General features: G+C 30.7%; 1 protein-coding gene across 1 annotated transcript in view; it reads right to left on the minus strand.

Moving 5' to 3' along the window:
- The window catches only part of LOC134726332 (uncharacterized), a 98,834-nt gene extending 81,234 nt beyond the window's left edge, over positions 1-17,600 (minus strand). Inside the window, exons 1-8 of the mRNA XM_063590732.1 lie at positions 17,481-17,600; positions 8,154-8,244; positions 4,742-4,835; positions 3,352-3,478; positions 2,843-2,985; positions 2,364-2,497; positions 1,676-1,879; positions 146-354 (exon numbers count right to left, since the gene is read on the minus strand). Of these exons, the coding sequence (XP_063446802.1) occupies positions 146-354; positions 1,676-1,879; positions 2,364-2,497; positions 2,843-2,985; positions 3,352-3,478; positions 4,742-4,835; positions 8,154-8,219 (977 nt within the window). The 5' untranslated portion in view covers positions 8,220-8,244; positions 17,481-17,600. The remainder of the gene's footprint in view (positions 1-145; positions 355-1,675; positions 1,880-2,363; positions 2,498-2,842; positions 2,986-3,351; positions 3,479-4,741; positions 4,836-8,153; positions 8,245-17,480) is intronic.
- Positions 17,601-17,803: the final 203 nt, after the last annotated feature.

The following is a 17,803-nucleotide window of genomic DNA, read 5'->3' on the forward strand; positions in this document are numbered from 1 at the left end:
CAGCTTTAAAAACTTTTGAGTCTGGGTCTGATGGACGGTGGGTCAGGTGACCGGAAACACAACATTTTTTTTTTAGGCCTAATGCTGAATGATAAAATATCTTTTTTTTCTACCAAATAAGCTTTAAAAGGCAGTAAATAGTTACCTCCTTGTGTCTAGTTTTCCCATCTTGGTCAATGTATCAAGGTACATTGGGATGTTTTTCAGCATGTCCTTCATATTTTGTATGTCTGACATTGAACCAATAAACGAACTCAAACTGGAGGTCCCTGATAACAAGTCAATCATTGTAGCTATGTCATCCAACCCATCAGCTAACTCATAGTCCATGGATAATGCTGTGAAAGACTTAGCCTGATGAAGATAGTAATCAAGTTTTTTAAATCTAAAGCAATAACTACAAAACATGTATAGACAAAGTTATAAAGCAACATCTTTTTTCTGTTTTAACACATTTTTATTAATTTGCTTGCTACATGAAACACTGAAGAAGATTGTAAAACCCAAATATCTTTAAAAGTTCAACTATTGGTTGTTGTAAACATACAGTACATCATCCAGGGATCAGCAACTTAATTTAATGTAGATTTTATAAATATCATCAGCTGAGATTGAAGAAGGAATTAATACAAATACATATTTATCAATTAAATGTCAGTTGACAGCTGAGAGGGTGAGGCCCTCAGTGACCAATAGCCCAGGATCAGTATTAATGACCAGTGGTAATAAAGCATAAGATAATTTATATAGCTGCAAAATGTGTGCAAGTCATACATTTTTTTAGTCCAAATAATTATGAAATCTTAAAAGGCTATTATATTTTTTTCTTTGAAGCCTTACATCGACGTCGCAGGAAGCCGTCAAAGCAAAAAATTATAATAGCCTTCCAAGACGTCATTATAATTTGGACTAACATTTTTTGTACAACGTATGCATGTGTATAAAAATAATGTGAAATGTCTATGAATGACAATTTTCGTTTTAAATTAGCAGTGTAGATTATCTATTATAGATTCAACTCAATGAGGTGAAATCAACGATTTGCTTATACAAGGAATGTTACAATGAAGATCACTGAATATACAAACCATATTACATTACTTTGCGCGTTTAGTTTAAAAATTAGGACATCTAATGTTTACAAACATTTTTAAAAACGGCGGGAAATCAAGATCTGGTTAAATTCACAAGTTTAAGTACCGATCTCGAATTCCAAAACAATTTTTGAATCAAATACTTCAATGTAAGTTAATAATATAATAATGATAATTTAAAAAAAAAAAAAACTTGGGAACAGAATCTTGAGTTATGTACCAGTTTTATAAAGGTCTGAGTTATTTGTCTATGCACCCGTGATTATTCTCTATGATTTTAGAACCTCATCATATATTCTGTTTTATTTCTATGTTCAAAATTCTGTGTTTTTTTGTCCTTTTACCGCCTTTACTTTTTCCCATATATATATTATTCTCTAATTCTATAAACCCTGCCAGTCTTCCCTTTTTGATGTTGGTTAACAGTCTTGTTTCTTGAAAATAGCAAGGAAGTGTACCTTGAAAATAATGAATGATATTTTGAACTTCAGAATGGAAAGAATTTCAAATCTTACCAGAAAAAATGAAAATCCAGGATTCATATGAACGAGGAGACATTTAATACAAACGTTATTTCTTACCACTCTAAATATAGCAGCAACATCTAACTGTTGTAAAAGCATGTCTGTAATTCCAGAAATTGCATCATCTGGTATCTCACAAAGTTCTCTGGTAACCATTGTCATATTTACGTTCTTTTGAAAGAACATGTAACTGGAAAGTTTAGTTTGATCACATACAATTCCTTTGAAGTCTATGTATCCTGTTGTCATGGCATTAAATAACTGTTGAAAAAAAATTGCAATTCAGTAACTTTTTAAAATAATAAGGAATGATTATACCTAAATATATGTAATATCTTTTACTAGCAACTTCCCTGATAATTCCCTTCAGGTAGGCAATGAAGGAAAAGAAATTTCAATATTTAAAAAAGGTGTCGAAATCTCAGTCATACATTGAAGTTTCCTCAACACTTACAAATCAGAACTAAAAACGATATCATAATTCTTGAGACCACAACTCTAAACATCTATTGAGATTACTTGTAAACATATTTATCACTTATAGTGAATTTGGAAATACGTTGTTATAACTTATTTTTAACCCTTTCCTATTTGATGGAACGAGTTCTGCCTTTTATAGCAGCCGTTTAGCCTGCTTTTTTTCGAAATCTTACGTGCAAGAGATATATTGCTATCAGTAGATTCTTTATTTCTAACTGTACTGAAAATATTTTTTTAGACTATTTTTACTGATATATTTGTATACCTCTATAACATTCACAGTTGAATTAAGAAACGCATCTGCTACAACAGGACTCATAACTTTCATGTCTTCAACTAAGATTGTCTTTATTTTTCCAGGATCTTTGAAAAAACTTTTTACCATTAAGGTATCATTACCTAAAATGACAATTTGAATGCACATGTTATATGATAGTTTACCAGCTGGATTAATATGTTGTGGACAATACTCCCTTCTATTTCGTGCATTATGACTGCAGAAAAGGAATGAGCTATGAAAATATATAACTATAACTAGTACTATATTCGTAAAACTGTTGTTTTTAAAAATGATGCAAAACTTCTTTTCTGATTTGAGGCAGACCGGTATTCAGTTTGGGATTAAATCATTTGACAATAGGCTATTTAATATAAACGATGCTCTCTCCGGTTTGTCCACATTTCTAATTATTCATGCTATACATTGACATAATTATATAAACAATTTTGTAATAAAAACATTACCAATGAATGATGTAAGGCTCCCGTTTGTGGAAGGATTTACAAGAACATCTGCAAGCTCCACAGCTGTTTCTATCGAATCTAAAGCATCAAGTGTTGATTGTTTAACTATGTATGGTTCTACATCGGACACTAAAGCTGATAATCTAAAACGAAGAAACAATTGAGATTGAGAGGCAAGGAAAAGACTAAGCTTATATATCAAATTTCATCAACAAGTTTAAAAACAAAACACGACTATTATATCTTTTCACATATTGAAAATTTAAGTTTGAGATCGATATTCAAAATAACAGAATATTATACTTTTTTCAGAGATCAAAGACCTCAGATAAAATGTAGAACTAAAAGTTGCTTTTCTCCAGACATGTACCAGCAAAATACGTCACCAGGATTCTATAAATTTCTATCTTCATTTACCTACTAAAACGGAATTGCTAAGTGCTGCTTTACCTATCCAATATTTGACCAAATTAATATTGCATATAAGTATCTAGACTGTCATGACTTACTTTGAAGCTTGTGCTAGTCTGTCTTCTATTTTCTGTCTGTCTTCACATCTATTATCTATATTGCATATTGAAGACTGTAGGAATGGCACCAAACCTGCACTGGGCATAGCATGAGGTGCATATGAACCTAAAATTGTAGATAAGCTGCTGCAATTTGTTGTGTAAAACAATGTCTGAATCAATTCAGGAAACGGTTTTTTTTTATTATTTTATAAAAAAGCAAAAGTCATTTCATGTCAATTCATTTTATTTATAAAAATTTCTGATATAGCCATCTCAACTATAAATCTATATCGATTGTATCGTAAGTTGTGATTTTCCTGCATACATATATAGTCGATGCACCCGGTTCCAGTTTCTGCACATGTTGAGCCCGTTTATATAATTCCTCCAGTATTTTTTTTTTATAATTTACTGATGCATTAAACATGAATTTACTATAGTTTTTAAAACGTTGATATCCTTCTAAGGTCTCTTACTATGCAATAATGCGGTAATGTGTTTTTGATACTGATTACCTTAACCAACCCATCATTTAAACTAGTTACGATTATCATATCTGACCGTATTTTAAAAAATAGGCTAGAACGAGGGCAATAAAGTAATAAATCTTCCATATATGCATTACTTTTTCTGAAAGAATCTACCGACATTGTTACATAGTAAGGCCACTTCATCATAGATATTATAACGAAAAAAACGTTTATAAATGTTTGATAGACGATTTACTATATATCTCTCAACTGGTCTAAAAATATGTCGGTAAGTCAGCTAACTTTACTATAGTTTTTAAAACGTTGATATCCTTCTAAGGTCTCTTACTATGCAATAATGCGGTAATGTGTTTTTGATACTGATTACCTTAACCAACCCATCATTTAAACTAGTTACGATTATCATATCTGACCGTATTTTAAAAAATAGGCTAGAACGAGGGCAATAAAGTAATAAATCTTCCATATATGCATTACTTTTTCTGAAAGAATCTACCGACATTGTTACATAGTAAGGCCACTTCATCATAGATATTATAACGAAAAAAACGTTTATAAATGTTTGATAGACGATTTACTATATATCTCTCAACTGGTCTAAAAATATGTCGGTAAGTCAGCTAACTTTTAACACGGTTTAATAATTGGCGATCTTTTCACCACAAATATAGTCAAAGGGAGGTTCTTGTATTCTGACATAATGTAAGCTATATTCTTATTCTTGAAAAATCTTTATAAGCAGTGTGTTGAACTTTAATATAATAAAGTGGTAAATTCGTACTATATCTTTCAAGTATCTTTTCTCTATTGTTTACTAAAGGTACTTATAGACTGAGTCCATTACAAGACACTTCACTTCTGGTACTTATAATGTATATGCCATATCGTACACTTACACGTTGGTTTGTCCTCTGGTGGTATAGCTGTTCTGATTAAAGCCACGATTACAAAGATGAAAATCGGCCATACTATCTCTAACAGTAAAATATGCTAAAATAAAAATAAAAAGAGTCATTACAAAAATTACATGAATGAGGAAAACACATCCGCTTCAAATTCTTCTATATAAACTATTTGGCCGTTGTACGCAAATTCTTGCATGTACCGTTTGGAAATAAATTATAAACGACTTCTTGAAAATCTCGGACCATTGTTTCCATTTAAACTAGTACTACGTTCTGAAAGGTCAGATGACATCATGACTAAAATAAAAAGGAGAGGAAACCTACAAGACACTACATGTACATACAAAGCAAAAGATTGACCATCAAGAAACAAAATAAAAATAAAGTATTGAACCCATGTACTCCGGAAGAGCCAGTACGTAGTTCAAGATTGCAGACATTGTAATTTTATCAGAAGTGTAACAGCACAGGCCTAGCTAGTCTATTGTAGACATCACATTATCTTAATGTACCGAGTACTTCAGAAACGGGAGAATGCCGTTGCCAAGAAACATCACGTACCTTTAATTAATGTAAGTACAAATATGTTTATAGATACATATATTTTTTTGTAAAGTTATTCAATATCAAAACATTTCATTTTATGCGATCAAATTATAAAGTGAGAATAAAGTAAACAGTCGAACGCTCTTAAATTCTTTTCAAAAAAAAGGTTCATATTTTGTGTTAGAATCTTTTTTTATATATGACATATTAGTTTATTATGGACACTAGCTGCCAAATTCATGTTCACCAATTTGACTCAAATTCTCATATTTTATTTATAGCAATGTTAAACATTTTTCCAAACTATCAAAAGTATAAATTAAACAATTTACAGGACATGGTCTCAATAAGATGTAGCTTCGTTTCGTCTGAATTTTAGCCAAGACGCCATATACTAGTTAACTATCAAGTTGTCCTTCTATGACCATATACAAGCGATGTAAACATAAACATAGATATAAATAGATTAAGCAACTCGTGCAATTGGATTTTTATAGGTCTGTTAAATTTTGTAATATAGATTAAAAATTTATGTTTATGGTCGTTTCTACTTTTAAAAGAATGAGTTTGTGTGGATCAAATCAGTTAATCAAATTATTTACCTTTGTTTCACTTTCAATGTTGATTCTTTTCCTTCAAATACCCGTACACGGACAATGTATGCATTATTCTATCTCTTTCTACGGGGTTAAATTGGAGTGCACATGACTAAGGATTTAATAAGGTCGAATTATTCACTTGCAAGTGAATATTTCATTTTCAATGTTTATTAGCTTAATTTGACAAATGAAACCATTTTAGCTAATAAAAGCAAATTATTATTTCACTATTTCACTTTCATTAATGATTGAACAAAAACATTCATACTTTTGATATTTTATATATCTCGTAGCTAGTATCATAGAAGCTTTAAATCATAGAAATTTCAACGTTTAAAATAAATAATTTATCCACCAACAAATGTTAGACATGTTATTCATAACTGTTAACCGATTATAAATTTCTTATAATGAATTTTGACACATTTCGTAGGTAAATATTTAAACACAAAGAATATTCAAAATATAATAAAACTTGACCTCAGATGATCCGAATCGACTGATTTAAAAAATATTAGTTTAACAATTTATAGTATTGTACTTTTCAGTTAGGACCTAAACGACCTACAATGGCTTACATCTCAGTGACCTTTTCGGACTAAATTTAAAATCATATGAAACTATTTGTTAATATTTTTGTTTGGATACTATTTATATTCGTCTCACAATCAGAGTAATGGTGTTTATAATGGTATTGATCATAAGTCCGATTTAAATTTAAATTGCACAAGGTCATGTTTTTCTCTGGCTATTTATGACGTCTTTACACTAAATCAATTGGATGTTGGATGTGTACGGATTGATTGTTTAGTCTTAGATGCATGATTTTTTTATTAGTTGTTAGTGGCTTTGAACTAGCTGTCAGATAACTGCGAGTACTCTCAGATCTGTTCATTGTGTTTTTTTTGTGTCGGGATGTATAAGTACCCGGCCACGTCCACTTGTATTTTTGTCCCTCTGATGAGTTAACCCTTTTTCAACTGATTTTTATAGTTCGTTCTTATGTTGTACTGTTATACCACTGTTCCAGGTTAGGGGAGGGTTAGGATCCCGCTAACATGTTTACCCCGCCACATTATATATGTATGTGCCTGTCCCAAGCCAGGAGCCTGTAATTCGGGGGTTGTCGTTTGTTTATGTGTTACATATTTTTTTTTCGTTCATTTTGTTACATAAATAAGGCCGTTAGTTTTCTTGTTTGAATTGTTTTACATTGTTTCATCGGGGCCTTTTATAGCTGACTATGCGGTATGGGCTTTACTCATTGTTGAAGGCCGTACGGTGACCTATAGTTGTTAATGTTTGTGTCATTTTGGTCTTTTGTAAATAGTTGTCTCATTGGCAATCATACCACATCTTTTTTGTATGAAAGATTGATCAATGAACCGCTATCATTCAAAAAATATTCGTTTTCTTGCAGCAGTTTCATTTCTTGTAAGTTTCCTTTGAAGCAGTCAAAATCAGAGAAAATTTTCATTTTTTGAATGATTCATTTATTATAAGGAGGGCCAAGTGGTCTTAGTAGTTCTATGGTTTATATCATTTGTTTGTAATAAATCCCTTTTAATTCAAGGAGATAAAAGGAGGAAAACACATTATCGGGTGCAACCAGAGACATATACTATATGTCGGTACAAGGAAACAAAGGAAAGTAGACAAATGTATGGGTTGTGCAGAATATTTCTTAAACAATGGACAATGCTCTCTACTGAACATTGAAATAAAAAAGTATTTGAAATACGAAATGAAAAAAACTCCTTTTAAAAAGGGAAAATTCGCGATGTTTTCCTTATAATCTTATTAGGTTCATAATACCATAAAAACATATCCACCAATTCCATAATAGCAGTAGCATAACCAAAGTTCATCAGCTACCTTCCTGTGAAGTTTAAGAATCGCCAAGTTGGTTATAATTATAAGAGGAGTTGATTACCAATAAATGTGCCCTCTTTCATTTATTTGAATGAAAATTACTAAGTTTCCAAGACTAAAAAAATGAGAAAAAAAATCCTTAAAATATTCCATAATAACAGGTAGCAGGTGCAGAACTTCAATACACGTGCGATCTTAATGTGAAATTTCAGGAATCTGGTTTTAAACCTATGGGAGAAGTTTATTACACAAATAAGGTCACACTTTCGCCTGCTAGTCGCCCTAAATCACCAAACTATAAGCCGGTTGATTATAGGATTTTATGTTAATGTATCTTCATCAATAATAGTTATTTTTGGTATTGGACACAGATATATAGTACTCACCGGCTCACGTATTCTTTGGACGAAATTTTTCCAGAGCAGCTGTCTTATCTGTCTTATAACGCCCATTTGTAATATATCATAAAATCATCAGCTAAAATAAAATAATTATTCTAAATAATAGAACTCAATGACAATAGTATTTGTTTCTTTTTTATTATTCAATTAAAAGAATGTTGGTTTTTAACGTCGAATTTTAGAATTTATATAATATGCGTTAATAGAATTAATATTGAACTTATTCAAGTTAAAGTGTCAATATTCAAAAGTATAATTTCTCTGCTATATATAGTACACATTTATGACACCTATATCCCTGTTTTTAAAATGTTTTAGGAATTGAATTTGAGACATCACCGACAAATGCAGCGCACGCATATCGAACCAGCTGAGAAATGTACAATACATAATAGTAATTAAATTTTATTTTAATTGTCACTAATACCCGAAATTCCAAGTCAATTAAACACATATCTTCAAAAATATATGACAAAAAAAAGTGATGTTGCCTTTGATTTTGTATAAAGCTTTGACACACAAAAAAAAGAAAAAGAAACAAATCTTTGTGTAGCTTTGTTGACTTGTTATTATCCAATTTCGAAATTAGTCCAATTTATTGGTACAATAAGTCCTCCCATGTAAACTAATTTGGTATAATTTGATGTGAAAAACACCTACAACCATTCTTATAATGTTAAAAAGAAATATCATGACAAATGGTTGGAGTCTTTTTTTAAAACGCACAGATGAACAATTAGATGGGTGTATAAAGTTGAAATTATAGGACGGATAAACTTGTGAAATTCGAAACTATTGCGGCATTTTAAAATGTTAAAATGTATACGATTATAGACATTGATATTCCAGATTATAAGTATAGATTTGACATACAGATTCAATGTTATGAAAAAATATCAATTACTTTTTTTGTTTAAAAAATTGGTCGCGGTAAAATTGAATGGTGATTTTTCATTTAGTTGATTTCCGATTCTATCCAAGATATGACCGTTGGAACGCCTGTCGCCTATTGGAAAATTTGCTCAACAATAAGTAATATTTGGATATCGAAAACATAATGGATTGAAAACTCATGCAATTCTAGATTTTTTTTATTTACGTCGATGTGTTTCATTACAGAACTTTTTTGAAATCATAGAGAAAAAATTTGCATTCTTTCATGTTTAATATATGCGTAGGCGTATATCAAATTTTAGTCACATGAACGGATTATTGGACAAATTAAATATACAGAGCTTAGTAGACACATTATCTTTTTTCGAAAAAAAAAAGATACGGTCACAAAAAAGAAGACATGGTAATAAAACTAGATAGCTTTTGTGGACATCAATATAACCAAATTTATATGACAAAGAAAAACAGAATACCGCGTTAAAGGTTAAGAGTACAAACTGAAAGTCACCCAGAAAATAATTTGGTTCATTTTAAACGGGTCACAATGACAAGCAGGAGTGAAATGAGACAATTTTTAAAATAAAACTGAAAGAAAATGTAATATTGGTTTGGAATATTTAGAATTGGGTAAGATTTACTCTCCCATTTGAATAGTCACACAGTTAGAAATAACTACTCTGTAGATACGATTTAAAAACACACCTTTATTTATTTATGAGCCACCTTAGAAACTTGACATACTGCGAGCAATGCTTCTATAAACACCCCCTTCTCATAATACATACTTTGATAAAGGACCCACTTCTCTTGAACAATACCATCAATAATGAGTAAGAAAGTACATTTTACTTGTTTGGCTTTATAACTTTTTAAATCTGAGCGTCACTGATGAGTATTATGTAGACGAAACGCGCGTCTGTCGTATTAAATTATAAACCTAGTACTTTTGATAATATTTAGCATTGTTGCAATATGAGCCTTTATTGATCAAATTATGTTCTGATTTAGAGATATTGTCTTCAAAATATTGTTTTTTGCAGAATTGTTAAAGCAACCTATAATACTGCTATCAAATTGGGTTTGAATATTTTAATTTTTCAGGGTAGAAATCCTGGCCTGAACAATTATACTTGTAAAATAAATAAATGTAGTTTATAATCATGTTTAATCTAACAAAAAAAAAACGCAACACAACTGAAAAATATATTTAAAATGTTTGACATGATTGTTATGAAATTAATACAAATGGTTCAAAGGGGGTACCTGGTGACAACTATATAACTATAAGAACTATAAATGAATAGGATATATGTTTAGTATTAGGTTACCAGTTTTATCTTATGTTTAAAGTTAAGGTGATTTTCAAAAAAATAAATGGTGTTTGTCTATTCATATCTTATTTATTTTGTTTATATAAAGGTGACTATGTTTTATAGTAATTCATCAAAACTGACATATTTAAAATGATGAAAGGCCCTTGAGGAATGGGCCCTCCATTTTTTTAAATATTTGTGTTTTTTTTTTGTGTTTTAAATTTTTGAGTAAATACTCTTTTAAAAATAATCCATTTATACTTCCAATTATTTAATATATTGGAGATCTTGTTCATACGATATAACAGCAATATAGCATGTCTATGCTTTTGCAATAAAGATTCAACCATTCAATAATTATTTTTTTTTTTTATTTTTTTTTTAATTTTATATGAAGAATATTGTAGTACTCGAATATATACACATTTTCAACTATATACAACATTATTTCTCTCTCCAACAGTCTATATATAAATATTTACTTGACATACGTCTATTTAATCGTCTAGATGTTTGAATACAATGTTAATCTTAAAATGTTAAATATTTGTTAGTCCTAATGTATTTGAATTTTGTATATTTGTATGCATCTTGTCTGGATAACGACCTTAACCAACACATAATCATTGATCTGATTTGTGTATCTTATGTTTTTAAGAAGTGACTGAAGTGTATTTATACTTACACATTTAAAGTTGTCTAAACACATATCAGTCCGATATTTATGATGAAATACTTTTTCATGGAACAGTTTCGATATCAAGTAGAACATTCTAATTTATGTATCGAGTTTTCATGAACAAGTTTTGACATTAAGTAGAATTCTAATTTCTTTACCGAGTTTTTCATTGAACAGTTCCAATATCAAATAGAACATTCTAATTTATTTATCATGCTTTGAAGGTTATTTTGTTATGAGCCAGTATGCTCTTTATTTTTATGAAAAGAACACTAATGACCATTCATTTATATGACAGGAATATGACAGTTCTTGTCTATTCGTTTTTGATGCGTTTTGTTATTTGATTTTGCCATGTGATTATGGACTCTCCGAATTGATTTTCCTCTGAGTTCAGTATTTTTGTGATTTTACTTTTTTTTATATTGAAAATGGAAGGCATTTTAAAATTCCTCGCGAAGAGAGACTTTGCAAAAAATGCAAAGTACTAGATGACGAGAAACATTTATCAATAAATTGTTCTCATAATTCAAATATTAGATTAACATATTTGAATTGCATTAACAGTAATAGTAATTCATTTGCTAATCTCACTGACAATGACAAAGTCATACATATATACACCTGGAAAAAAGTATTGCAACACCAAATTGAAATTGAAATTAAAAAACATTTTTTAATTTTTTTGTGATATAATTTGGTAAAATAGAACTACTTAAACATTATCTAAGTATCACCTGAGTTTAATCAATAAATATCGACTCGGTAAGTTTTTTTTTGCACATGCAGCTACTGTACCCGTAAACAGCAAAACAGATGTTTTCATCCTCAATGTTTTCAACACTTTTAATAACCAAGTTTTTAAAGTTATGTGATTGACACCTTGTAATGGGTCCTCGACAACTCTAAACTGCAGCAAGATGACAGATTATCAGCATGAGAGAATCAGGGATGTCGCTGTAACAACTGCACGTATTGTTGGTCATCACCATTCCACTATAAGTCGTTTTAAGAATAAAAATGGCACTAAACGATGTTTAAGACCTTCCGAGATAAAGAAGACCCACTATACCATTTGCTAGGGAAAATCAAGCATAATAAAGGTTGGTCAGAAGGAAACCCATTGCATACAATACAATCCCCAAAAGAGAGTGATGGGCATACAGGAGCCTTTTAACAAGAACTGTTCGAGATCGACTCATCCCTACTGGTTATCGTGCAATTAGACCATTTCGGAGACCTTCGCTTACGAACAGACACACAGGTTTCCGTATCTTATGTAGTGCAGAGCTCGCTAAAATTGAACATTAGCATCGTGGAGGAAGATTCATTGTTTCAATGGAATTCGGGTCGTCTTCCTTGGACGGATCGTAGCCCAGATTTGAACCATATTGAGCATATGGGACACTATTGGGCGGAAAGTGCGCGAAAGGACACCACAGTTCAAACACATCATGAAATAAACAATGCTCTTCATCAGAAATGGTTGCTGCTACCTTAGCAACAAATTAGTCGATTTTTGGCAGGAATCAGAAGACGTTAAGATGCGGTTATCCGTTTGAATAGAGGCTGCGCACAAAGTACTAATTCTTTGGCGTATAACGACCAACCATGATGTGAACAATCATGATGTGAACAATTAATTTTGAAATGTCTGACATTGTAAAGTTCAACTACAGCCAAAGTTGTAAAATGCATTTTTTTGTACAAAAAACACTTCATTTTGTTAGTAAAATTGTGGTTATATAAATCATTTTCTTTCAAACATTTTTTGTTCGTTTCAATGCCAATGTTATCATAAACTATGTTTCAATAATATTATACAAATATCTTACTATATATCATCCAAAAAAAAGGCTGATTTTTCAAGTTTTGAAAAATCAAGGTGATGCAATACTTTTTTCCATGTGTATATATATACTTAACCCATCAACACCAACACAGGTGAATAAACTAGAATCCTTTATAAAAAAGTCAATGGAACTGAGGACAGGGGAACCTTTAATATTCACCTGAATTTGTGTATATATATTGAGTTACTTAGTTATTGCTTTTATTTATTTTTGTTGTTGTTATATGTCACAAACTGTAAAGTTTATATTACAATAAAACTTTGAATTGAATTGAATTGGAAAAAAAACTCCTCGATTTTTTTTCTGATTTTCTCAGTTTTTCTTATTTTGTTTAAAGTACAGTAAAATTGTAATGAACTCAAATTAGATATATCAGGATAACGCGCGTTCCGTACTCTTTACTGACGCTGTTGTAAAAAAAATAGGTTGGAAAGCATCAAGGACCCCAAATTCAGAGAACAAAAATGCCAAAAACTGCAAAAATAATCTATATCCGGGTGTATATAATCCTCGGTATTACTAGAAAATTACAAATTTTGTAAATAGTTAATTTATAACTTTGACGATATCAATGATAATTCATGTCAACACAGAAGACATTAGTGCCTATTACTGAGCTGGTGATACTCTTGGCGAGTAAATCTCCCCAACACTGAGTGGCATTGACCCAGTGGTTGTCCATAAACACATCACAAATATCAGGGTTAAAATGTTGTACGCCACATGCGCGCAACGTTCAAATAGAAGACTCATTAGTGATGATCGAATAAAAGAATTGAAAAAGGCAAAAAAAGTAAGAAGTTGAAGAGTATTGAGGACCCAACATTCCGAAAGGTTTTGTTAACCGAGTTAATTTATAAATATGACCATATCAATTAAAATCATGTTATCATAATAACACAGACGACAAAAGTGATGACTTATGGACGGGTAATACTCTTTGAAAGTAGTTAGTTATCAAAAGTACCAGGATTATAATTTAGGACGCCGGACGCCCGTTTCGTCTACATAAGACTCATCAGTGACGCTCAAATCGAAATATTTATAAAGCCAAACAAGTTCAAAGTTGAAGAGCATTGAGGATCCGAAATTCTAAAAACATGTGCCAAATATGGCTAAGATAATCTATGCCTGGAATAAGAAAATCCTTAGTTTTTCGAAAAATTCAATGTTTTGTAAACAAAAAATTCATAAAAATGACCACATGATTGATATTCATGTCTATACCGAAATGTTGACTACTGGGCTGGTGATACCCTCGGGGAAGTAAACTTCACCAGCAATTAATGTTGTAAGATATGTGCGTTTCTTAAAAAGACTCATTATAGACGATTGAAGAAAAAAAATTAGAAGGCAAATCAAGTAAAAAATTTAAGAGCATTTAGGTCCCAACATTTAAAAAGGTTTTGCCAAATACATCTAAGATAATCTATATCTTGGGAAGACACTCCTTGGTAATTCGAAAATATTTAAGTTTTGTAAATCTAGTTAATTATAAATATGAACATACCAATGATAACTCATGTCGACACATGAGACATCAAGGCTATTGTCTGGTCTGCTGATGCAACCTGGTAGGAAACCGTACCAGCAGTGGCATCGAACCAGTAGTTGTTCAAAATTTCATCACGGATTACAGGGTTAACATTTTGTACGCCATATTGCGTGTTTACTCCAAATAAAAGACTCCTTAGTGACGATAAAAAAAGTGTCAAAGGCAAACGAAGTAAGAAGTTGAAGAGCATTTAGGACCCTACATTCTGAAAGGTTTTGTCAAATACAGCTAAGATAATCTATATCTAGGGTACACTATCCTTGGTACTTCAAAAACATTTAAGTTTGTAAATCTAGTAAATTAATAAATATGAACATATCAATGATGATGCATGCCAATACAGACGAATCAGTGCTGACTGAGGGCTGCTGATACTACTTGGGATGTAACATCTCCAGCAGTGGCATTGAACCAGTGGTTGTTCAAAAACTCACTACAGATACCAAGGTTAACATTTATACGCCATATTGCGCGTTTCCTTCAAATAAAAGACTCAATAGTGACGATAAAAAAGATAAAAAAAAGTTGAAGAGCATTCCAGGAGGTTTTGCCAAGTATAATTAAGATGTTCTTTTTCTATATAATCATTATAGTATGTCAAATGTTTGAGTAAACCGAGTAAATTTATAAATATGAAGATATCAATGATAATTAATGTCAAATAAAGGCAACAGTAGTATACCGCTATTCGAAAATCATAAATCGGGTGAGACAAAAACCAATCCGGATAACAAACTAAAGCCAAGGGAAACTCATCAACTATAAGAGGAAAACATAGAAATAACAGAAACACTAAAGTGAACAATTATAAAACAACAATGCAACTAACACAGAAACGAACTATAAGATAACAACCAACATTTTCCTGACTTTGCACAGGACATTTTAGGAAAAATTGAGGACATTAGTGCTGACTACTTGACTGGTGATATTATTTTGGTTGAAACCTCAAAAGTAATGGCAACAAGTGATTGTTAATAGACTTATCATAGATACAGGATTAAAGTTTTGTACGATAGGCGTGGGGTTTAACTACAATTGTTTGTTTCTGATATTATATCATAAGGCAACGATCATAAATATTTTGATGTGGCACAATTTAATTTAATGTAATGCATAATAGCTTAAAACTAAATAATATATATATATATATATAAACTCTGTCTGTTTCAGATTGGAAGTGAGAAAAAATGTTTGCTTCCAAAAATAGTAGGCCTAACTTTATTAAAGAAGAGGGACTTAAGATACCAGAGGGACAGTCAAACTCTTAAATCGAAAATAAACTGACAACGCCATGGCTAAAAATGAAAAAGACAAACAGACAAACAATAGTACACATGACATAACATAGAAAACTGAAGAATACGAAGCCCTACCAAAACATATGGGTGACCTCAGGTGCTCAAGAGGGATAAGCAGATCCTGCTCTACATGTGGCACTCGTCGTATTAAAAGTTTCGTGTTCCGATATGATAATGAAAAAAAATTAGTTTTGATTAAATTCGAAACAAATTGTTTGTTCCCAGAAAAAAATCAAGCCCCCCTTTTTTCCATGAAAATATATAAATGTTTTGTGCCTGAATAAATTCTGTTATTTTCAAGATTTTAATCTAACCTATTAATTCTATAAAATATGAACAGTAAATCATTTACCTATTTTTAGTAAGTGCATACACACAGAAAGAGTGTGAATAATAACCTAGACAAGCTTTGTAACAAACAATTTTTAATGTCCCCATGTGCATGAAATGGAGTTTAGTTTTCAGAAAATGTATTTGGCTTTTGTGTCAAAGCCTTATTTCAGTTTTCTATAAATTATTTGATAATTTCTGCGAAACGGCATTTATATTTGACTTCATATTCTGATGTATACTGAATATGGAATTTTTAGAAGGTGTATCGTATGATTGATGGTAACAATACTAATATATTAGGATGTGAACCTTCCCTGGTTTTATTACTACTGTTGTGCCATGTGTACTATTAATTGTAGGTTTGTCTTTTTCATTTATAGCCATAGCGTTGTCAATTAATTTTCGATCTATGAGTTTGACTGTTCCTCTAGTATCGTTCGCCCCTCTTTTGATACATTTAGTGAGTTAGCAGTAGATAAAGCTTTCTTAGAGAAGAAAAAAATGCAAGGTTTTCAGGATTACATTTTTATGAAGGATTGTAATGAACTTGCACAACTTTTTGAGTTTTGATTATTTTAAAGAAAAATAACATAACGGCTTTAAACTAGGGTGTTAATGTTGGTTAGATATTTTCTATCTATATATATGCATTCTTTCCTTTCGTCCAAGAAATATGTGCATTCCAAAATACAGTGAAATTTAACTCAAATTTCAGACTGCAAGAACATTCTATATGATTGAAAAAAAATATGATTTCAGTGGTTTCAGACATACAGATTCTTCGTAACACTTTAACCAAGTGTTAGGCGTTGCCTTCAGTAAAAATTTACTTTACCCGTTTAACAGCATAAAATATCATACCGATATTAGAATATTTGTTTTCATCAAACAATATGTGCATTTATTTATACTTTTGTCTTTTTTTCTTTATTTATATCATTTGATTATCTAAATACATTTATATTTGTATTTCCTGTTTTTATCCATTTTAATTTTTGTTCTACCAAAAAACTAGATCCTTAGTGTTTTCTGTTATTATTTTAAGTTTTCGGTTTTACGTAAACAGCAATATATACTGTTACTTATCAAGGAAGCAATCAATTAAAAATAAGAGTGCAACGTAAAATCTGGCATTGAATGCAAAATATTTTACTGAACTGCTAATATTAAGATTATTCAAATGGTTTCCTAGAGTATTAAGATTGTTTTTCTTTAATAATATTTTGCACAATTGGAAAAAAAATGCATCTATAAATACAGAATATCTTTGAAATTTTAAACAATTTGCAGCAGATAATTGTTTGTTTTTATGAATCTCTAGTTGCAGTCACTATTTTAATAAATAAAGCACAAATTACTTGTAATAATACATATATTTATTTACCTTGTACCCAAAGAAGTATTCCTAGAGATCTGAAGAAAATGTTTATTACAAACTTATTTGTACTAATATCAAAATAGCTGCAGCATCACGAGTTCTTGATATTTCGAAAGACAAACAAAGGGGTTCATAAACTAAACGCATACATACACCTACATTTACCTGTAAACTTTCAAAACGTATAATTCTTTGTAAAATTTTAGACGTACAATTAACCAACCGTGATAAAATTGATATTTCCCGTTATATTCTGCTGTGAAAATATTATTGATTTGGATTAATTGAATACGATGCACTACCATATTACCTCACAAGTATGTAAAATG

Source organism: Mytilus trossulus, chromosome 7 (genome assembly GCF_036588685.1).
Source record: "Mytilus trossulus isolate FHL-02 chromosome 7, PNRI_Mtr1.1.1.hap1, whole genome shotgun sequence".
Classification (NCBI taxonomy): domain Eukaryota; kingdom Metazoa; phylum Mollusca; class Bivalvia; order Mytilida; family Mytilidae; genus Mytilus; species Mytilus trossulus.